The sequence below is a fragment of the Mycteria americana genome, chromosome 8, assembly GCF_035582795.1.
Source record: "Mycteria americana isolate JAX WOST 10 ecotype Jacksonville Zoo and Gardens chromosome 8, USCA_MyAme_1.0, whole genome shotgun sequence".
NCBI classification, from domain to species: Eukaryota; Metazoa; Chordata; class Aves; order Ciconiiformes; family Ciconiidae; genus Mycteria; species Mycteria americana.
Window position 1 is genome coordinate 11,298,144 of NC_134372.1, and position 20,157 is coordinate 11,318,300.

The following is a 20,157-nucleotide window of genomic DNA, read 5'->3' on the forward strand; positions in this document are numbered from 1 at the left end:
CCCGGGCTGGGGCCGTTCCCGGGGCCGGGACCCCCCGGGCGGGCCGGGGCCGAGCCCCCTCCCTGGCGCCTGCCGCCATCTTGTGTGGCGTTGCCATGGCGACAGGCTGCCCGGGGGCTGCCGCGTCAGCGCCGCCGGAGCGGGTCACGTGTCCCGTGGGCGGCACGAGCCGCGCACGTTCCCGCGCGCACGTGACTGGCACGGGGGGGGGGGGCCGGACTACAGCTCCCGGCATGCTGCGCGCCGCCGCGCCCGCGCAGTGCACACCGGGAGGTGCTCTGCCGCCCCTCCCCCCTCCCACCCGCCCGCCCAAAGCACGGCGGGAGCTGCTCGCCTCCCCGGCCCCGCCCCCTTCTCGTCCATAGGCGGGCAGGAGTGACGCTTGCCCTTGGAGGCGGGAACGCGGTGGTGTGAGGGCTTCTGATTGGCGACGCGGGCTGCCGCTCCCGGGCGGGGGCAGGGGCGGTGCGCCGGAAGGCGGAAGGGGAGGATGGCGGCGGGTGCGGGCGGGCTGCTGGCGGCGGCGGCGCTGCTGGTGGCGGTGGCCGGGCCGCGCCCGGCGCCCGCCGAGCTCACGGACGGCAACAGCGAGCACCTGAAGCGGGAGCACTCGCTGATGAAGCCGTATCAGGGTGAGCGCGGGGCCGGACGGGACGGGACCGATGCTCCGCGGCGGCCCGGGCTGAGCAGCGCTGTCTCTGCCCGTTGCAGGTGCGGGCTCCGCCGCGATGCCGCTGTGGGACTTCCAGGGCAGCACCATGGTCACCAGCCAGTACGTCCGCCTGACGCCCGACGAGCGCAGCCGGGAGGGCTCCATCTGGAACCGCGTGGTGAGAGCCCGGGGGGGCACCGCTGGGGGCTGGGGGGAGACCGCCGGGGGCTCGGGGCGGCCCCAGCGCCTCTCCCGGCTCTTGCCCTGACGCCGCTGGGCGGTCTCTCTGCGCAGCCCTGCTTCCTTAAGGACTGGGAGCTCCACGTCCACTTCAAGATCCACGGAGCCGGCAAGAAGAACCTGCACGGGGACGGCCTGGCCCTGTGGTACACGCAGGAGCGCCTGGTGCCAGGTACAGTATGCAGCCGGGGGCTGCCTGGCCGGGCTGAGGCCTCGCACGTGCCCTGGGCAGCCCAGGGAGCTGCCCTTGGAGCTGCCCCTGTCCTGGAAGGTTTTTCACCAGGGAGGGCGTTTGAGCTCCCCTCTGTCTGGTTTCCCTAGATGGGGATGGTGTGTCTTGTGTGTTCTGCCTTGGAAACAGGCGCCCTCAGTCATCTGCCTGGCAATAAACAGCTCTCACAGCTTCTCAATAGAAGTCTCTGAGCACAAATTCCTTCTGAGAGCCTTCTATTCCCTATGTTCTGCCCTGTTCCAGGTCCTGTCTTTGGCAGCAAGGACAACTTTCACGGACTGGCTATCTTCCTTGATACATATCCCAATGATGAAGCGACAGAGGTGAGTAGTTCAGGGAGCTCGTTCAGTGCCGAGGAGGCTGTTTCCTCGTGGCTTCGTGTTCCGAGTTCTTCATGCCCGGACCAAGGAAAAGTCTCTCCTTATGTGAGAGTGGGCTGCTCTTCCTGTCATGGGAGCTGGCAAAGGGAAGAGTTTGCACGTGCATTAACGGAGATAAGAAGGTCCTTGCTCCACCTTCTGCTGTTGTTGACCACACAGACCTTTCCAAGGCCTTTTCCCCTCAGGGTGAGAGGGCAGCATGGAGCTGTGTAAACTGTGCACCACCTATTAAGTTAAGTTAGAGGAATCCACCTGAAAGTATATTAATCCGGAGTGTCATTTCTTGAACTTTGTGCTTTGGTTGATCATTCCACGTTGTTTCTGGCCTTATCCTCTGTTTCCAACCTGGGTGTCTCTGAAAGAGAAACTCCTGGGCTGGCTTTTTGCTCTGGAATTCCCCGTGGCTGAAATACAGATCAGTCCCGTAGGGGCTGTCAGTCCTTTTCTTCTCTCCTGCTCTGTCTTCGTGGATGTTGTTACGGCACAGTCAGAAAACATAACTGTGCTACTGAGATCTATTGCACCAAAAACATGTCACTTAAGTCATAAAGCACTTGGAAATGAGCCCATCCCCCTCTTGTGTGGATGCTCGCTGAGAGCTGAATTCTTGCCTCCAGTTGGCCTCTTCCAGTGTCCGTAATCTGCTGACTACAAAGCCCTGAGTGTGGTTATGCTGCTCGTGAGATTTCTGCCCGTCTGAGTCCTGTGCTCTGTTCTTACACTTCTTACCTGGTCTGGTACTTACTCCGTAAGTCTGGGGTGGTCTCATTGCCCTGGCCAGGTGGTATAGTCTGGGCTCACGGGGGGTCTTGATACAGAAGGTCAGAAATGGCTGCTCTGCTTTAGCCGAAACAAGCTCACTCTCAGTTTAGAAGCAGCTTTGCGTAGAAAATAAGCCTTGATTTCATTGTTCTGCCCTCCATACCTGACTGTGCAGCAAAACTGTGGCTCTGTTGCCATGCCTGGCTGAGATCCTGCTCTCGCTGAGATTTCTGACCAGGCAGGGGAAGGTGGCTCTTGGTCTGCAGCTCGAAGGCTCCTGCAGACTGAAAGCACCAGTGCTCTCCTCCCTGCAGCGTGTCTTCCCCTATATCTCTGCGATGGTGAACAACGGCTCCCTGACTTACGACCATAGTAAGGACGGGCGCTGGACAGAGCTGGCGGGGTGCACCGCTGACTTTCGGAACCAGAACCATGACACTTTCCTGGCAATTCGGTACTCCCGAGGCCGCCTGACGGTGAGATGTGGCAGACGCCTTCTGCAGGGTGTCTCATGCACGTTAGACGGGGCAGTGCAGTGGGGTGGGTGTTGCTGTGTCAGTAGGTGACCTGGAGATGGTTTTCCAGGCTCGTCCACCTGCACCTCTGGCTCCAAAAGAGCTGCAGGTGGGCAGGATGGCAGCGTGTGTCCTTGGTGTGACGCTCCCTGGTCTTACAGGTGATGACCGACGTGGAAGACAAGAACGAATGGAAGAACTGCATTGACCTTGCAGGGGTGCAGCTGCCAACCGGCTACTTCTTCGGTGCTTCTGCTGGCACTGGAGATTTGTCTGGTGAGAGGGGGCTTTGCTCGCAGGAATACCTCCTGTTTGGAGCCTGGACTATAATGCTATGGATGCATTGGATGGCTTCAATGGCTTCTTTTCCCTCAGTTGTTAAAATCTTGAAACCCTGTTGGGTAGGGACCTGTAGCCTGGGAAAGGAGGCACCTAAGAGCTAAGGAACATCTCAAATTGCAGTTTGATACCTGGGGTGTGAGGGTGGCTTGAGAGGGAAGGAGACCTGGACCTGGCAGAGCACGGACCTAAGGTGCTCTGAGCCTGTGGGCGTCTCTCAGAGCTTCTGACAGCGTTTGGTGCTGATGGTTATTTCCTAGACAATCACGACATTATCTCGATGAAGCTATTCCAGCTCATGGTGGAGCACCCTCTAGAAGATGAGGCTGTTGACTGGACCAAGATTGAGCCTAGCGTCAGCCTCCTTAAATCACCCAAAGGTGAGTCTCTGGGCTTCAGAAACCTTTGGTAGAGCAGTGGGATGCTGGGGCTGGACTCTTAAAGCCCTGTTGAAAGGTGTCGGAGCTGTGAGTCCCTGCGAGACCCCGCAGCAGCGAGGCTGGGTCCGTCTCTGTAGCTGTTCTTGTCCTTGCAGACAACGTGGATGACCCAACGGGGAATTTCCGAAGCGGGCCTCTGACGGGCTGGAAGGTGTTCCTGCTCCTGCTCTGCGCGCTGCTGGGCATCATCGTCTGCGCTGTGGTGGGAGCTGTGGTCTTCCAGAAACGCCAGGAGCGGAACAAGCGTTTCTACTAGTGGAAGACGTGGGCCATGGCCTGTGCCCAAACCCATCTTTTCTATGGGGAGCTGTAAAAACTGTGGTTTCTAAAAGCTGTTTCTGAGAAATATCAGAAGTATTTTCTTACCTGTCTCTTTGGCTGTATCCCCCGCCCAGCCCTGGGTGGGTTGGACTGAGGGGGGCGATGCCCGCTGGGGGCCCTGGGGCTGTGGTGGGGGAGCCTGGAGGTCGCTCCCCCCACCAGCTAGGACCTGCCGTGCTGCCCGTGGCGGGGGGGCGAGCAGCGGCGGGTGTGAATGTGAGGGGGCTGTGACGGGGCATTAAAGGACTGACACCACCTGCGGCTCTGGGTCTGTCTGGGGTGGGGAAAGGGGGGGGCTCTGTTTGGGGGGAAGCCCCAGGGGGGCTGAGAGAGCTGGGGGGGGGCGTGGTGTTGGGGTGGGGGGGTAGTGTTGCCCCCAGGGGGTCCCAGCTTGGTGGTGGGTTGTCTCGGGGGGGGGGGTGGGCAATCCCTGTGGAGGGTCCCAGAGGAATGGGGGGGGTGGGTATTCGCCGGAGGCACGGGGGGGGGGGGAGTTAAGGAAGGGGGGGTTGTCCCCGAGGTTTGGGGGGGGGGGAGCGTGTCCCCGAGGAGGGAGGGTGTCCCGGAGGAGGGAGGCCCCGGCCGGCGGTGTGAGGGGGCGTGTGTCCCCGCAGGCCTGGTCCCGGCCCCGCCCCGCCCCGCCCCGCCGGGCGGAAGGGAGCGGGGCGGAACGGCGGGGCCGGGCCGCGTTTCCGCGGGGGGGGAGCGGCGGGGCGCAGCCAGCGTGTCCCGCGGCGGCGGCGGGGCCGGCCGGGCGCCATGGGCCCGGCCCGCCGCAGGGCCGCGCTCCGCCTGGGCGGCGGCGGGTGAGCGGGGCGGCACCGGGCGGGGACGGGCGGCGCGGGGGGGGGGTCCCCGGCGGGAGGGGGGGGGGTCCCCGGCGGCCGCTGACGCCCCGCTGTGCCCCAGGTCCCCGCCGCTCCTGGGCCTGCTGCCCGGCAGGTTCTCCGTCTTCCCGCTCTTCTTCCTGGCGCTGCTCCTGGGCTTCGCCTCGCTGCTCTGGCTCCAGCTGAGCTGCTCGGGCGAGGGGCCGGCCCTGGGCGGCGGGCAGAGCCGGGGGGGTTCCCGCCAGCCCTGCCCGCCCCAGGTCCCCCTGCTGCCGGCGGAGGACGAGCCGTCGTGGGGTCCGCACCGCCTGGCGCTGCTCGTCCCCTTCCGGGAGCGCTTCGAGGAGCTGCTGGCCTTCGTGCCCTACATGCACCGCTTCCTGAGCAAGAAGAGGATCCGCCATCACATCTTCATCCTCAACCAGGTGGATCATTTCAGGTAGCGTCTCCCCTCGCCGCAGCGAGCGAAGGCAGTGAGGGGGCCCTTCTCCGAAACTCTGTCCCTGCTATGAGTGCTGAGAGGGTCTCCCGCTTCCCTTGGGCGGTGTGGAGAAGCGTAGGGCCTGGGCAGCGGGCAGTCAGGGCTGGGGCGTGTTGCTCTCCCCAGATTTACTCGCTCTAGAGCTTTTAGGACAAAGTGGTATTTTGCTTGTCTCTTCCTAAGCAAGAAGAGAACTATCTACCCCCAGATATTTCTGCTTTCTCCCCAGTGTCGCAGGTCTATAGCAGCAAACATCTAGTGACGCTAAAATTCAAAGAAGTACCATGGGGTGTTTGGAAATGCCATCGCTCACCCCCTGCTCGATGTCCAGTACCTGCCTGCAGCCCTGGCAGGGGCTGTCCAGGTCCCCAGCCGGCCTTGGGCAGGACGGGGTTTGCTGTAGCCCCTTGCTGTCTGCAGTGGCCAAACTCCTGCGTGTCACCATCATGCTCAGTGTGTGCTGCCTGCTTAGGGAGAAGCAGGGATGCAGTTTCAGGACGGGCAGCCATGGCACCCAGCACTGTGAAGGCAGAGAACGCTGTGTCTGTGTGTGTCCCTGTTTGGGGACCGGTCAAACATTTAGTGTTGAGGAGCGTGGGAGAGGGATGTGAAGGGACAGTGGCTGCTGTGCGTGGAGCTGAGAGTCCCTGGTCCTGTGGCAGGTTTAACAGGGCGTCCCTGATCAACGTGGGCTTCCTGGAGAGTGGCAATGACACTGACTACATCGCGATGCATGATGTCGATCTCCTGCCCCTCAACGAGCAGCTGGACTACGGCTTCCCGGAGGCAGGGCCTTTCCACGTGGCATCCCCGGAGCTGCACCCGCTCTACCACTATAAGACCTACGTGGGTGGCATCCTGCTGCTCACCAAGCAGCACTATGAGATGGTGAGTGCATGGGTGGGACATCCTGGCCAGTTTGGGGCAGGGGCTACGACATTGTCTTGGTGAACAGTTGTACATTTTGCGTTACATACTTGGGAAGGGGGGGAAAAGGAGTCAAAATGGTTTGGGGACAGAGCCTGTGGTGTGAGCTGGTGGGGGGCAGGAGAGGGGAGGCTGTGCTGGTGCTCAGGGCTTGTGATGCTGGTCTCTGCTCCTCTGCGGTACGTGGAGTTGTGCTGGACCAGACCATGGGCGGTACGATGCCCTTCTCATTTCAGTGCAATGGCATGTCCAACCGCTTCTGGGGCTGGGGACGGGAGGACGACGAGTTTTATCGACGTATCAAAGGAGCTGGTCTCCAGGTGAGGGGTGCTCCATGGCCTCCTAGGTTGAAATTGCCCTTCTCCTTGTCTCCCACCTGGCCTCTGGCTGTAGCCACCCAGGTCGGGACCTGGGGAAGGCAGCCCTTCTGTGCTCCCCACTCCAGTAGCAGGTGCAGCAAGTTTTCCAGTAGCTTTACAGAAGCTTTGCTTTCCTTCCAGGTTCGCCGTCCCTCTGGAATCACAACTGGATACGAGACTTTCCAGCACCTGCATGACCCAGCCTGGAGGAAGAGAGACCAGAAGCGCATCGCTGCGCAGAAGCAGGTGAGACCTCAGTGTGGTTGAGGGGGAACCATGGGGGATTCGGGTTGTGATCACCACATGCTCTGAGCCCTCCTTTCTTGTGTACTCCCCTGCCAGCTCTGCACTCCCTCCCCGGGCACTGGGTGCTTCCCCCTCCGCTGGAAGCCAGTGCAGGCTGAATGGTCTTTCTCTTCCTCAGGAACAGTTTAAGGTGGATCGGGAGGGAGGTCTGAACAACGTGAGGTACCGAATTGAGTCACGGACAGCTCTGAGTGTGGCAGGAGCCCCTTGCACCGTCCTTAATATCTTGCTGGACTGTGACACAAGCGAGACCCCCTGGTGCACGTTTGGCTGAGCCCGTCTCCTGTGTGCTGGTCGTGCGCGCTGCGCTTGTGCCGAGATGCCAGGGCTGCCACCGAGCTGCTTGGAGCAGGCAGGATTTTTGCAGCAGACGAGCATGGCGGTACTGGCGAGACGCAGAGGAACAGAAAGGGCTGGGAACCAGGCTTTGCTGGGACCAACAGAAGAGGCTGAGAGCGGGACTCTGCGGTGTCGCTGCAGACACTGGTGCTGCCTCCCAGGGCAGGTGCAGGAGGCAGTTTTCCTGCGCTGGACATGGCTGAGCTGCCACCCAGCTCAGAGGATAATAAAGAACTATCAGGGCACCTGTGAGTTGTGAATGCCCTGGGCTGTGCCGCTCCTTTTTCCTGCTCCCTTCACCTTACTGGCTTCAGTGCACCCGTTTCTGGCTTGGCCCCAGCTATGCTGTCTGGACAGGTGATCTGCTCTGGGTCGGAGGCCAAGCTGGTCTGAAACGGGCTCAGTGAGATGGTGTCTGTCTGTCAGCTGCCAGGTGCCCCCAGGGCTGTGCTGTGGTCGCTTCATTGCAGGAAGCGGTTGTGGTTGAGCTGTGCCCCAGCATCCACGGCTCTGCTGGATGTCAGCAGTTGAGGTAGCCCAGGACTTCCTCTTTCTGTGGAGTAAGGAAGAGAGTTCTGGCTGAGCTGCTCCCTTCCTTGCCTGCCTTCTGTGGCATGTGCTGCCTTGGCCTTTTTCAGGGGGTGTGGGACAGCATGATGTCCCCCCAGCAGTGCTGAGGGGAACTGGGATCTGCTCCGGCCCTGTATGAGGTGTGCTGGGAAAGACTGGCGGCCAGGCTGACCACAGTGCTGGTGAAGCCGGGGCAACGGCGTGGGTGAAGTGCAGGTGTTAGGACGGTTGCCCCTAACCCGCCTGAGTCAAGGGGAACAAGAGCTTCCCTGGGCAAGGTGGGGGCTGGGATGCTCCCCTCGAGGTGGGAGCAGGAGAGTTTGGGTTGATGAGGGAGAGGCAAGGCTGTGTGGGGCTCTGTCCCCAAACCTAGCCTGCAGGTGTCACCCACTTGCTCTAGCTGCCCAGCCCTGCCTTGCCGCCAGGCCGGTTTCTCCCGTGGCGTGGCAGGACAAGGACCTGGGCTGCCCCTTCCAGCAAGGCAGGGGAGGTTTAGTTGCTGAGGGTATCACAGTGCTGGTCCCCTGCTGCTGGTGGGGCCTGCGAGGGCTCTGCTGTGGGCTCAAGCCCCTCATTGTGGATATTGCCTTGTCTCATCAGTGAACAGCTTGGGGAAGGTGCCCGGGCAAAGGGCTGTGTCAGCCTTGGGGTGCTGGTGAGCAGGAGGCAATGCAGGCAACGCACCCTGCAAACCCCAGGTCCCCAAGAGCCCAACCCATGCGGTGACTTGGGAACCTGCTGCTGTTGGAGGAAGAGCAGCCTGTGGGAGGCGGCCGAAGCACTGACACCGTGTGCTGGGAGAGTGCCCTGGGACAGGAGGCAGAGGAGGAGGAGGTGAATGTCCTCCTCTGGCTGCTGGGAGCGTGCCTGGGTGCTCTGCGGTGCTGGAGGCAGGAGGTGGGGAAGCCGGGAAGGTCCGAACGGGTGAGGAAGGGCCCTGGGGGCTGACAGTTGTTTGGGTTTGGCAGAAATCAGCCACACCAGCACCTTTTGCTGGGAAGTGGGATGTGTAGAGCTGGGCAGGAGGGGCAGGGAGGCCACATGCCCTGCTTGGGACCTGGCTCTCAAGCCCCGGGTGGGAGCAGTGGCCACGGAGCAGCGCCTGGTCCATGCCTGCTCACGCTGGGAGCAAACAGGCGCTGTGACTTCTAGGATGCTGCCGCTCACCCTGATCTGCTGAGGGGTGGCAGAGACGCCCGCTGACTCTCAAAGGAGACCCCTGCCAGCGCTTTGCTCCTCTCCTCCATCACCAGCCTGGCCTGGTTGCCTGCGCGGGCTGCTGGGTGAAGCGGTGCTGTGCTGCTCCGGAGCGGAGGGTGCTTGGGCTGTTCTCACAGATGGTGCCATGTGTGGGACTGTACTGCGCTGGCTCTGGGGTCTTGGCATGCATTTTGAGTGCTGCTGCCTCCTCAAGCTGGGCAGACCCAGCTGAGCAGCCGGTACCCCTGCGTTCGCCAGTGCTGGCACCAGGCCCTCCATGTTCCCTGGTCCCCTTCTGTCCTTGTCCCCTGCTCGGTGCTTCCTGGAGCAATCGCTTTGCCGGGTGCCTGCAGACGTCCCCAGACAGAAGCTGTCGCCATCCCGGGAAGCCGAGCGGCCCTGGGGACGTGGCACCTCCGGGGAGGAGCGCCAGGATGAGGGAGGCAAAAGCATCAGAGCCAAGTGTGGGGGTCGTGTACCATGTAGGAGCAGCGGGATGGGGTGTCTGAAGAGATCTGGTGCTGTCTGCTCTCCGTGCTGCTCCGGAGCCGGGTGAGGAGTCTGGAGCCCTGCGGACTGGGGTGCGAGGGGGGGCTGCGTCCTGAGGAAAGGGTCGAGGTGGCAGTGCAGGGCGGTGAGGATCAGGCCATGCTGCTTTGCATCATCCAAGGCGCAGGCAGGCTCAGCGTGTCCTCCTCCCCAGCTCAGGGCCTGTCCTTGCCCCAGGGTGACCTAGGGACATGCTACGCAAGAGCTCCCGATGGCCTCTCCAGCCTGGCGGCCCCAAAGCAGCACTGATATCTGGCGTGAAGATTGCAGGCAGGCTCAGGCACACGGTGCACTGCTCCAGAGGTGTTCCCAGGACGTGTCACTGCCTTTGCTGCAGTTGGCCGGAGAGAGATGTCGGCCCAGCAGCCCTGCTCCTGTCTCTTCATCGCACGGGTTTTGGGATTGGACACCTGTATGCCAGCCACTTACCGGTGCCTGAACCGCAGCCAAGGCTGACGGAGGCAGATCAAAGTATTTCTCTGCACCGTTCAAAATAGATGACACAGTTTTGGGCAGGTTTCACGAAGACGTAGATTTGCAGAAACAGAGAGCATATGTGCACCTCGCACTTCGCTCAGCGCTAAAGGCTCCTCTCCTGCTGCCTGGCAGCTATTTCTCAGCTCTGCTCGCAGCCCCCTCATCCTCCGGTTGCTTTTGTGGAAGAGGCACCATGCTGGAGACCCGGCTTCCTTTTATAGCCCTGAATGTGATTCGGAGGTCGCTCAGCTCCGTTCCCCCCCCACGCACTTCATTATTAGCAATAGCCCAGCGGGAGGGGATGAGGTTTTTCCCCATCGCCTTTCTGCAGATGGATAACACCCTGCCTGCTGTCCCGGGAGCCCTGCAGAGCTGAGCCGGAGGCCTCCCGGTGTTCCCGTGCTCTCAGGGGCAGAGAGAGCCCGTGGAGTGTCAGCCCTGCCCCTCTGCGACCCCCCTTCTGGGGTCCAAATTGCTGTCAGTGAGGCCGTGCGGGGGCTGCCGTGGGCATGGCAATCGGCTGGCTTTTATTGCCAGGTTGTTTTAAACCGGGTCGTGCTTGGAGTGGTTCGCTGGTGGCCACATGAAATTGCTGTAGTATCGTGATGGGGGGGTGGGGTGGGGGGGGGACTGAGGCGAGCAGAGGGGGGCTGTGGAAAAGCCGACAGGAGGCAGGAGCATCTCTGCCCAGGAAACTGGGCATCCGTGCCCGCTGGAGTGTCCCGGGTAAGGCTGAGCCCTGGGGCCCCGCGGGAGCTGCTGTCCCATGGAGACGTGCTTGGGGGAGTGCAGCTGGTGGTGGAGATGTGGCAGCAGGAAACGGGGCAGACGGGAAGGAGGGGTGCGGCTGTGACCAGCACCCGTTGAAGTCAGCCTGCCATCACCGCAACCTGCCCAGACCGAGGCCCCGGCGGGATGCTGTTACTGCCTGCTGCCGCGGGCATGTGCCTGTCCCTCTGGCAGGGACCCAGCGGCCCCATGGGCTGCTGGGGGTGCCCCACGCGTGGCTGAGCTCCAGGCAGAGGGCCAGGGCATCGCAGATGCATACCTGGTGCCAGCAGATTGGGAAACGGCACTGTTGTGAAGGGCCCCCCTATTCAGAGGCTACGTGTCCTGCCGCTCCAGAGTGCAGCTGGGCGGTGAAAAGGAGCCACAGGGAACAGGGAGGCCGGGGACGGAGGGAGCGGTTGTGTGCCTTGGCACCGCACCGAGGATAATGCGAGCATGTGAGCCTGGTGAGCAGGGACCGGGGACAGTGTGCGTGTGTGTGGGTGAGCACTGGCAGCACAGCTTGAGGACTCTGGTATGTGGCAGGGGGAGCTGGCAGCAAGCAGGGCCTCAGTGCGTGAGCACGCCGAATACACGTGTCCCGGAACCCAGGCTGGGGACGGTGCGGGTGCGATCACTCCCTGGGGAGAGATGGTACCGTGCACGGGCTGCCATGGGGATGGACCAGGGTTGCTGCAGGCATCCCACTCCCCGAGGAGGCTGGGACACCGGGTGACCAGGTCTGCCCTGTGCCAGGATCCCTGCTCCATGTGCCTGGCACGCTGCAGGGGCGGCGAGTGACAAAACCGGCTCCCGGCCGGTGGTGGGGCTGATGCAAAGGGATGAAGCGTGTCGTGTCTCACTGGTGCTGGGGCGGGTGGCAGCCCCACGGGGGTACTCCATGTGCCCATGGTGGCCTGTGGAGTTTGCTGTGCAGCACAGGCACCTCCCGCGGCTCCTGCACACCCGTGGGTGCTGTGGCAGGGGGACAGGGGGCTGTCCTGCAAGAGGAGGGTGCAGAGCGTGTCCCACGGAGCCGAGACCCCTCTCCCCTCCGCGGGGGCTTGGTGCAGCCAACGAGGCCGAGCAAAACGCTTCTCTCCTGCCCCGGCAGCCCAGCCCGCGGCCGGGGTGGGCGATATAGCCTGTTCCTACCAGCCCCCCGCCACGGTGAGGGCCACCGGGGGCCGGCTGGCGGCTGGAGCGGCTGCTGCCGGTCCCGGGTCTGCAGCTGAGGGGTTTGCGGGGGTCTCCCGGCGCTGGGGGTTTGCGCAAGGGGTGCTCGGCGCTGCACGCAGCCAGCCCGCCCCGGGCACCGCCCCACCCCGCCGGTGGGCACGGCCGGGCCGTCCCCCTTCCTCCTCCTCCTCCCCGCCCCACCGTGCCGCCGCCGCCCGCCTCCGCGCCGCGATTTGCCGGTGCCGGCTCCGCCCGCTGCCCGCGCGGCCGCGGCCGAGGGGCGCGTTCAAACACGGCGAGGGAAGGAGCGGGGAGAGGAGCCGAGCGGGATCGCCGCGCCGCCGGCATGGTGAGTGCGGGCCCGGTGCGCCTCCCGGGGAGCTCCGGTGCGTCTCCCGGGGAGCCCCGATGCGCCTCCCGGTGCGCCCTCCCCGGCGACCTCCGGTGCGCTTCCCGGGGAATCCCGGTGCGCTTCCCGGTGCGCCCTGCTGCTCCTCCCGGTGAACCCCGCTGAGCCCCCGCGGTGCGTCCCGGTGCGCCCCTCCCCTTCCCCGGTGCTCTCCGCCGTGCGGTGCTTTGTTCCGGGCTGCAGCGCGCTCGGCCGGGCCCGGCCCTGGGGACCGACCTCCCCCTCCGCCTTCTCCGTGCCGGAAATTCCGGCCGGGCTCGGTGGGGGCTGCGGGGAGGCGCAGGGGGGGCTGCGGGGAGGCGGGCGCGGGGAACCCGCGCCCGCCTCCCCGCAGCCCCCCCTGCGCCTCCCCGCAGCCCCCCCGGTTCAGGCCCGGAGGGGATGGGAAAGGGTTTGTGGCCGTATCCTGCCCGGGCAGGGCTCGACGGGGGCACGGCTGGGGTTGAGACCAGATCTCGTCCGCCACCCCGGGAAGGAGCCAGGCTGGCCGGACCGGTGTTTTGCCGCCTGGGGGGTGACACCCTTCCCGCCGCAGGCAGGACACCTTTGGGCTCCCCCGGCGCTTCCCAAACCTCCCACAACCTGACCTACTTCCTCGGCCGCCTGTGCCGGGAGGAGCTGCTGCGGGGCTCGGCCGAGCTGCTCCCGGCGGATGCCCTGGTGCTGGGGGCTGGATGCTGCAAGCTTCCCCCCCCGGGGACATCCATGTCCCCCAGCCCCGTGCACGCCTGGTGGCATCACAGGCAGCCCAGACCCTCCCAGCGGGTCCATCCTTGCTGCCCTTCGTGGGGTGCCGATGCCCAGAGCAGGTGCTGGGCTCGCAGAGGGAGGTGACAGCGCAGGCCGGGAGCTGTCAGACAGGTTTGTGCGTGGCAGCAATTAAAAGCGGGGTGTTTGTTTACCCGGCGCGTGGTGCTGAGAACCAGGGCAGCTTCCTGGGTGTAACCCGGCCTGCGAGCCCTCGGCGAGGCTGGGAGCCGCGGAGGGGGCTCTGCCTCGCCCCTGCCACGCTCCGCCGTGTCCCCTCCGCCGGGGCTGCCTGCGAAGGGCTGCGAGAGCCATCGTCCCCCTCCCCGGCGCTGGGGAGCTGGAGTCGAGGCCAAAGGCATCCTCGCGTCCTTCCACCCCCGGCCACCTGCACGGGAAGCTGCATTGTCCCGTGCACATCCTGCCCCTTCCCGCCTCCCTCCCACCGTGTCCGGCCATGGGGTCCCCCGCACGCACACAGCAGCCGGGCTGTGGCCGCCTCTTCCCTGCCCGGTGTTGGGGTGGGAGCTCCTGTGGATGGAGTGGGGCCGTGGGGAGGGCTTGGGAGCTCGCCCCGCGTGGTGCGGGAACCCATGCCGTGCGGGAAGACTCCCTGTGGGGCAGGAGAGGTGCCCGTTCCCTGCGCACCCTGGGGAGGCTGAGCCAAAGCCCTGGGCATCCCTAGGGTCATTTTGGGGAGGTCTCCGGAGGGTGTCTGGACCCTGAGGTCCCAGCAGGGTGGCTCGGTGCTGTCGGGCCAGGGCTGGCGCCAGGCCCGGGCAGGTGCTGCCGGCTCCCGAACTCGCCCGCCTGGCTGGGCGGCAGGTGCCTGTTTTGGTGGCGGCCCTGGCCGCAGGCGGGAGGTGGGGCTGGGTGTGGGAGGGAGGCGCTCCACCATGGAGGGGGGCGGCAGGGGGGGGCGGCAGGGGGGGGCCCCCACCCCGCTGCATGCTGCGTGCCGGTGCCCTGCTCGCTCGGCTCCTGGGTCCCCTGGGGAGCTGCCCGGGCCCTGGCGGGTCTCTCCCAGCACCTGGAGCCCAGGTTGGTCCTTGGGGCCAGCTGGGAAAGGGGGTGCTGGGAGGGCTTGAAGTCCCGGCTGCACGGCGTTGCTGACTTTGTCTCTCCTTCGGCAGTGCTGGTACCGGGCTTTTCTCTAATTCTCCATGGCAGCAGCACAGGGTCCTGTGACCTGTGAGCCCGACACCCGTGTCCTCGGCACCTACCTCTCCTCAGAGCCTGTCGGTGTCGTCGGCAGCATGGGCAGCGTGGGCAGCCTGGTGGAGAAGCAGGATCTGTCCCCCCTGGAGCTGCGGGCCCCGCTGGGGGGCTCACGGGGGCTTCGGCAGCCCGACGGCTTGCTGCGGAAGGGGCCGAGCCAGCGGGAGCTCTTTGGCTACCTGCACGGGGCCAAGAAGGAGACACGGTTGGAGCGGAAGCACCAGACGTCAGGCGCCTGCTACAAGCGGGACTATGAGAGTGACCGTGAGAACCGGTCCCCCGAGCGCTGCTCCCGGGAGCATCACCGTGGGGCCGACTTCTCCAAGAGCTCCCTGCCCGAGAGGGGCCGCTTTGACAAGGTGAGGCTGTGGCTCTGGGCGCCATGCTGGGCCCTGAAATATGTCCTGCTCTGCGAGAGGATGGGGCTGGAGCAGAACAGTCTGTGCCCTGGATGGGATGTGGGGATTTGAGGATGTCCAGGGCTATGGGGCTGGGAGCGAGCGGGTTCTCCCTGGCTCCAGGCGCCTGTGTGTGCTGGTGGGGGCTGTTGGGCTCACCCTCACCCCGCTCTTGTTTTTCAGTGCCGTATCAGGCCCTCGGCCTTCAAGGCGGTAGCTGGGAAGGGGCTGGTCTCCATGCAGGGCCTGTCCTCGTCCAAGGGGCAGAAGCTGTCCAAGAGCAATGGGAGCCTGCACACGCTGCTGTCGCAGAGCAGCACAGCGGCCTCGCAGCACGGCCCGCTCCGCACCCACCTGCTCCACGCCATCAGCCTGGATGAGGCCTCCGACTCCAGCCACAACTCCATCCAGAGCTTCCCTTCCTATGGCTCCCGCCTCAAGCCTGCCCAGAGCCAGTTCAGCGCCTCCATGGGCCACATCAACCACATCGGGGGCTCCTTGGACAGGGTCTCCCGGAGCCCCAGGGACCCCCTGGCCCCTGAGAAGGTGCCCCTGTCTTGCAAAAGCATGGCCACGCTGAGCCGGCTGCAGAGCCCCGGGGAGCCCCCGCCACCCTACGAGTTCACCTACTCGCTGGAGGATGCGGTAAAGCAGCTGGAGGACCGGCTGCAGGAGACAGGAGGAGAGCTGCGGCAGCTCAAGAGGAGCCTTAGCGAGACTGAAGACCCCTTCACGCAGGTGAGCCGTGGGGCTGGGGCTGCGCTGGGTGCCCTGGGCAGGGGTGTGGGGCAGCGGTGCCTGGGTGGAAGGAGCGGTGAAGGAGCTGGTGTCCTGCTGTGGTGGGCGATGGGCTGGGAGTGTCCAAGTGCGGGAGGACCCAACATCACAGGACCTTCTGGGATCCCTCCCTGGGGCTGCCCTGTGCTGGGGCAGGCTATGGACCCTCACCAGCATCCACCTGTGCTGGCAGGCGTTTGAGGACAAGCAGCGGCTGTGGCTGGACGAGCTGGAGGATCTGAAGCAGATGTACATGGCCCGGCTGCAGCAGGTGACGCAGCAGGCGCAGCGTGGGCAGCGGGCGCTGCAGCTGCAGCTCTACAAGGCGCAGCAGGAGAAGAAGCGGCTGCAGGAGGAGCTGAGCATGCAGCAGTGCCAGTGTGAGGAGTCCAAGCTCCGGCAGCCCCAGGGCGAGCGCGGCAGCCCCAAGCTGGAGGAGACCAAGTGGGAGGTGAGTCCCCTTCCTTCCCTCTCTCTTGCCACCCTCCTGGCCGTGGAGCCAGGACGGGGGCAGCAGTTCCCTGCTCTGGTGTCACTCATGGCCACAGGACTGAGGGGGACAAGCCAGGTGTGATGCTCGTGGTGTCCCAGGGATGCTGTGGTGACAGCCTGGGGTGCTGCCACCCCTGGGGTCCTGCTCCTCCAACCCTTCCTTCACGCCTCGCCCGTGCCCTGCAGGTGTGCCAGAAGGCAGCGGAGATCTCCCTGCTGAAGCAGCAGCTCCGGGACACCCAGGAGGAGATGGCTCAGAAGCTGGGCGAGATCTTCAGCCTGAAGACGCAGCTGCGGGAGGCCAAGGCGGAGGTCCAGGCCAGGGACTCCCAGCTGGCACAACTGGCAGACTCCTTCCAGAGCCCCACAGAACCTGGCGCCTCGCTGCCGCTGGGCGATGACCCCATGCCGGTGTGCCAGGACTTCCCTGGCTGCGAAACTGATGACTCCAAGTGCCGGGGCCTTCACAGCGACACGGCGGAGCCCCTGGAGCGGCAGGTGGAGTGGCTGTGGGCAGAGCTGCTCCGGGAGCGGCGCCAGGGCCAGCTGCAGGCTGTGAACTTTGAGCTGGAGAGGAAAACCTGGCAGGAGGAGAAGGAGAAGGTGCTGCGGTACCAGCGGGAGCTCCAGGCCAGCTACATGGAGATGTACCACCGGAGCCAGGCGCTGGAGCGGGAGCTGCGGCAGCTGCGGTCAGAGCCCAGGGACGTCGGGGCCGACTCACCGTGGATCGAGCGGGTGGAGTCCTCAAAGATCTGAGCGGCAGGATGCTGGTGGGACTGTGAAGGGGGAAAGTCTCTTGCTGCTGCAACGGGACGATCTCAGGGTCTGCACGAGGACCGGCTGCTCGGTGCTGCCCTGGGGAGAAGGACTGATAGCGACAAGGGAGCTTTTCCTTCTTGCAGTGCTTCAGGCCCTTCTAGGGGGGGTCTCTGGAGATGGGGGGGTCATCTGTGCCAGGGTGGGGGTCTTGCATGTGCCCCGTGCTCTGACTCCAGGAGCGTTTGCCCTGTGATTCCTTCTGCCATGGGGCAGAAACCAAGCGCCCTGTGAGACATTCCCTGCCGCCCCTGTTCCCTACAACCCAGTAACTTAATGTCTTGCTAAGGAGAGGCTCAAGCCCTGTCCCCAACCCCGTGGCCTTGCTGTGGGGGTTCCAGCTGCTGCTTGCAGCAGCTGCCCTGTCAGCAGGGTCCTGGAGCTGGCGGTGTGGCGGTGCCCTGTGCCTGTACCGGTCTCTGTTGGTGCCACTGGGAAGGCAGAGGAGGAAAGCCTGACAAGTGCTGGTACTGCTGGGAGGGGGGCAGCTGCCCCAGCACCTCTGTTTGGGCTTTCCATGTCACCAGTATTGGGGCTGCTCTGTAATGGAGAATGATTAATGCAGCTTCCCTGCAGGGAGCCCTTGAGCTGAGAGGGGTGAGTGCCTTGTGCAAGGAGGGATGGGAACCTGGTGCCCTGCCACACTGCCTTTGGGGAGGGGAAAGGGGGCTGGGATGCTCCCCAAGCTGGGGGGAACAGGCTGGGGTAGCCCCACATCGCCCCTCTCAGGGTGGGTGAGTAGCTGAGCCAGTGCTGGGGGAGAGCAGGTCGAGAGGCGCTGGAAGGAGCCCTGCTCTGTGCCTGTAACAGCGGAGCCACGTGAAGGCCGGGCCCGGCCCAGCTCTCCTCGGCCTTTCCTGCAATAAACCCGGATTTCATTCTTCTGGCCTCTGCCTTTGCTTTCCTCCAGCGCGGCGGGGTTACCAGGGGCTCTCAGCCACGCAAGGGGGGTGTGCGGGCTGGCCTGGGCCCTGCTGGGCCCACCTCCCTCTGGGGTCCCCCCGCCCCAGCGCCCACCCGGCCTGCCGGGGAGCCGCCGCGTCGAGGCTGGCGGCACAACCAGCTGGGGCATTGCAGCCGGCTGAGTCACGGCAGGGCCGAGGCCTGCGCGACCGGCTGGGCCCCGCGGGGGCGGGCGGACTGGCTCCCGGGGCGCTGCCGCCGGGATAGGCCTCACCTCCCCCGCCACATGGTTTAACCCGGCCAGGACACCCCACCCCCCAGAGGACACAGTCCGCCCCCCCCCCCCCCTCCCGCCGCGGGATGGTTTGCCCGCCCAACGACGCCTGGACACACCCCCGCCCCCCGCGGGAGCGGTCCCTCTCGGGAACGAGCGTCTCCCCACCCCTCGGGCCGGAGCGCGGACGCCCCCTGGCGGCGCGGCGGTCGCCAGCCGTGCCAGCCCCCCGCCGCCGGGCCGGGGCTGCCCCCCGCACACCCACCCCCGCACGGAGGGCCGGGACCGCGTCCTACAAAGCCACAGACACCTTTATTCACTCTCGCAGCGCTCACAGCGTCCCCACAAACAGGGGGACACGGCCCCACAGGCAGGGGACCGCGGACCTGCCACCAGCGCCCCGCGGGGCGCAGCCCATCCCCGGCTCTTCACAGCGGCAGGGGCAGGGCCTCCACCTCCCCCAGGCACTCATCGTAGGTCTCCTGGTACTCCTCGTGGGGCTTGATCATGATAACGCACGTCGGGCGCTTCGAGCCGGCTGCGGCTCCCAGGTCCTGTGGGAACAGAGCGAGGCCGTGGGGGAGGCTGGGGGGGCCGGGTCCCCCTGAGAGGGGAGGCCTGACACCCAGCCAACAGGCTTCGTGCCCTGGTCTAGCGCAGGGAAGACGTCTCTGCCAGCCCCTCAAGCCCAAGCCCTCCGGACTCGTGCTGGGTTTAAGAACCCTTCTCCCAGCTTCTCTCCTACATCCCGGAAGCGGAGCGTGGGGCTGGCACCTGCCTCACGCACTGTACTCCTTCCCCAGGACGGGGAGCCAGGGTCTGCAGAGCTGCCTGCACTGGGGGCAAAGTCCCAAAGACACCGCCCCCCCCCCCAACTTCCAGTCTACAAAGGGGAGGGCGTCCCACCAACACCACACCTTGGCCAGTGTCTTGTTTCTTGCAAGCAGCCAGGTCCCGGCTCACAACTATGGGGGGAAAACACATCCCAGAGAGCTCCCGTCCCCAAATGCTGCCGGGACTCGACTGGGGAAACGGTTCTGCGGTCCCACAGTGAAACAATCCTCCATCTGCGCCACGGCCACTTGTCTCTCTCGTGCCCTGGCCACGGACAAGCACCGGGTGCTTTACTCAGGCACCAGATTTTTGCGCCTCCCCGGGAAGGCTCCCGTCACAGCCCGGGCCGGGTGCTGCCCCACCGGCTTCCCTCTCGCTGGGGCTGGTTCCTCCCGGCTGCGCAGCCCCAGCCCCTTACCGATTTGGAGGGGACATATGCGTAGGGGAGGCTCCTGTCCTCGCACATGATGGGGATGTGGCAGTACACATCGATAGGCAGCGTGTCGCCGGCCAGCACCGTGATCCTGCAGGGGAAAGCCCGTGTCAGCGGCCGGGCGGGGCCGGGCCATGCCGGGGCAGCGGGGCGGGGGCAGCGCTTACCCCTTCTCGCCCTTGTTGATGAACTTCTGGACCTCCTTCACACCGCGACGGATCTGCTTGTGCTTGGCCGCTGCAAGAGAATCACACCGTGAGGGGGCTGCGCCGCCACGGCCCGGCCCGGTCCCGCCCCCGCCATGCCCCGCTCCCGGTGCCAGTCAGACCTTTCCTGATGCACTTGTAGAGTTTGCGCGTCAGCTTGCGGGAGGCGAGCGGCTGGGCGATGGGGTTCAGGTAGTCGAGCTGCTCCCGGTAGGAGCGCTCGGGAGTCCCCTCCGCCTCCGCCGCCGCCTCCGGCTGCTTCTCCCGCGCCATGGCCGCGCCGCTCGCGCGCTTCCGCTTCCGGGGCACGCGCGGCCCGGGAGGCGTAACCAACACTGCCGGTTCTTTACCAGCCAATCGGCAACCCCCTCAGCCGCTGCCAGCCCACCGCACCGGCCAATGGCGAGCGGCGCCTTCCCGCCCGCCGCCCCGCCGGCCCCCGGCCCCCTGCCGGCCGCCCCCGCAGCCCGAGGCCCCTCGCCCCCGGGCTCCCCGCGCCCCGCTACCCCCCCCCCCCCCTCCCCCCCCCAGGCTGGGGTGTCAAACACGCGGGGACAAGCTTTCAACACGGGCCTTTACTGGGGGAGGTCGGCGCTGGGCTCCCCAGTGGGCGCAGGCTGGAGCACCGTGGGGCTGCGACTGCTCTCTCGGCCTGAGGCGGCATGGGGCGGCCACGCTCAACCCGATCCGAACCCCAACACAGCAACGCCGCAAACGTACAGGGAAGGCTGTGGACAACAGAGCTCTACTGCAGCGCCCCGGGTGTACAGCCAGCCACCTTCAC

General features: G+C 65.4%; 4 protein-coding genes across 6 annotated transcripts; 3 read left to right on the plus strand and 1 right to left on the minus strand.

Annotated features, from left to right (window-relative positions):
- Positions 1 to 456: 456 nt before the first annotated feature.
- On the plus strand, positions 457 to 4,096 carry LMAN2 (lectin, mannose binding 2). Its single transcript, XM_075509792.1, has 8 exons — positions 457 to 632; positions 712 to 830; positions 947 to 1,064; positions 1,368 to 1,447; positions 2,581 to 2,742; positions 2,943 to 3,057; positions 3,381 to 3,500; positions 3,656 to 4,096. The coding sequence occupies exons 1-8, from the start codon at positions 491 to 493 to the stop codon at positions 3,814 to 3,816; spliced, it is 1,017 nt and encodes a 338-aa protein (XP_075365907.1). The 5' UTR covers positions 457 to 490; the 3' UTR covers positions 3,817 to 4,096.
- Positions 4,097 to 4,533: 437 nt separating this feature from the next.
- Positions 4,534 to 7,372, plus strand: B4GALT7 (beta-1,4-galactosyltransferase 7). Its single transcript, XM_075509907.1, has 6 exons — positions 4,534 to 4,687; positions 4,791 to 5,147; positions 5,852 to 6,077; positions 6,353 to 6,436; positions 6,617 to 6,721; positions 6,900 to 7,372. Exons 1-6 carry the CDS (start codon positions 4,641 to 4,643, stop codon positions 7,053 to 7,055), a joined length of 975 nt encoding a protein of 324 aa, XP_075366022.1. The 5' UTR covers positions 4,534 to 4,640; the 3' UTR covers positions 7,056 to 7,372.
- A 4,695-nt stretch (positions 7,373 to 12,067) lies between these two features.
- N4BP3 (NEDD4 binding protein 3) lies at positions 12,068 to 17,601 on the plus strand. Of its 3 annotated transcripts, none has more exons than XM_075509847.1 (5): positions 12,068 to 12,212; positions 14,153 to 14,596; positions 14,819 to 15,373; positions 15,606 to 15,863; positions 16,091 to 17,601. In XM_075509847.1, exons 2-5 carry the CDS (start codon positions 14,183 to 14,185, stop codon positions 16,661 to 16,663), a joined length of 1,800 nt encoding a protein of 599 aa, XP_075365962.1. In that variant the 5' UTR covers positions 12,068 to 12,212; positions 14,153 to 14,182; the 3' UTR covers positions 16,664 to 17,601. The 3 variants fall into 3 exon arrangements, with proteins under 3 accessions (XP_075365962.1, XP_075365963.1, XP_075365964.1); XM_075509848.1 differs by lacking the exon at positions 12,068 to 12,212 and adding an exon at positions 12,219 to 12,363; XM_075509849.1 differs by lacking the exon at positions 12,068 to 12,212 and adding an exon at positions 12,653 to 13,133.
- Positions 17,602 to 18,193: 592 nt separating this feature from the next.
- NHP2 (NHP2 ribonucleoprotein) lies at positions 18,194 to 19,680 on the minus strand. Its single transcript, XM_075509991.1, has 4 exons — positions 19,496 to 19,680; positions 19,335 to 19,404; positions 19,153 to 19,258; positions 18,194 to 18,454 (listed from the first exon to the last, which is right to left on the minus strand). Exons 1-4 carry the CDS (start codon positions 19,644 to 19,646, stop codon positions 18,329 to 18,331), a joined length of 453 nt encoding a protein of 150 aa, XP_075366106.1. The 5' UTR covers positions 19,647 to 19,680; the 3' UTR covers positions 18,194 to 18,328.
- Between the last annotated feature and the right edge of the window lie 477 nt (positions 19,681 to 20,157).

Bases quoted from the DNA above. Each gene is read 5' to 3' on its own strand.
- LMAN2 (XM_075509792.1), top strand. From the start codon at position 491: ATGGCGGCGGGTGCGGGCGGGCTGCTGGCGGCGGCGGCGCTGCTGGTG. The intron at 3,058-3,380 runs GTGAGAGGGGGC...GTTATTTCCTAG, and splicing joins TGGCACTGGAGATTTGTCTG to ACAATCACGACATTATCTCG. The intron at 3,501-3,655 runs GTGAGTCTCTGG...TTGTCCTTGCAG, and splicing joins CCTCCTTAAATCACCCAAAG to ACAACGTGGATGACCCAACG.
- B4GALT7 (XM_075509907.1), top strand. From the start codon at position 4,641: ATGGGCCCGGCCCGCCGCAGGGCCGCGCTCCGCCTGGGCGGCGGCGG. The intron at 5,148-5,851 runs GTAGCGTCTCCC...GTCCTGTGGCAG, and splicing joins AACCAGGTGGATCATTTCAG to GTTTAACAGGGCGTCCCTGA. The intron at 6,078-6,352 runs GTGAGTGCATGG...TTCTCATTTCAG, and splicing joins CCAAGCAGCACTATGAGATG to TGCAATGGCATGTCCAACCG.
- N4BP3 (XM_075509847.1), top strand. From the start codon at position 14,183: ATGGCAGCAGCACAGGGTCCTGTGACCTGTGAGCCCGACACCCGTGTC. The intron at 14,597-14,818 runs GTGAGGCTGTGG...CTTGTTTTTCAG, and splicing joins AGAGGGGCCGCTTTGACAAG to TGCCGTATCAGGCCCTCGGC. The intron at 15,864-16,090 runs GTGAGTCCCCTT...CGTGCCCTGCAG, and splicing joins TGGAGGAGACCAAGTGGGAG to GTGTGCCAGAAGGCAGCGGA.
- NHP2 (XM_075509991.1), bottom strand. From the start codon at position 19,646: ATGGCGCGGGAGAAGCAGCCGGAGGCGGCGGCGGAGGCGGAGGGGACT. The intron at 19,405-19,495 runs GTCTGACTGGCA...ATTCTCTTGCAG, and splicing joins CTACAAGTGCATCAGGAAAG to CGGCCAAGCACAAGCAGATC. The intron at 19,259-19,334 runs GTAAGCGCTGCC...TTTCCCCTGCAG, and splicing joins ATCAACAAGGGCGAGAAGGG to GATCACGGTGCTGGCCGGCG.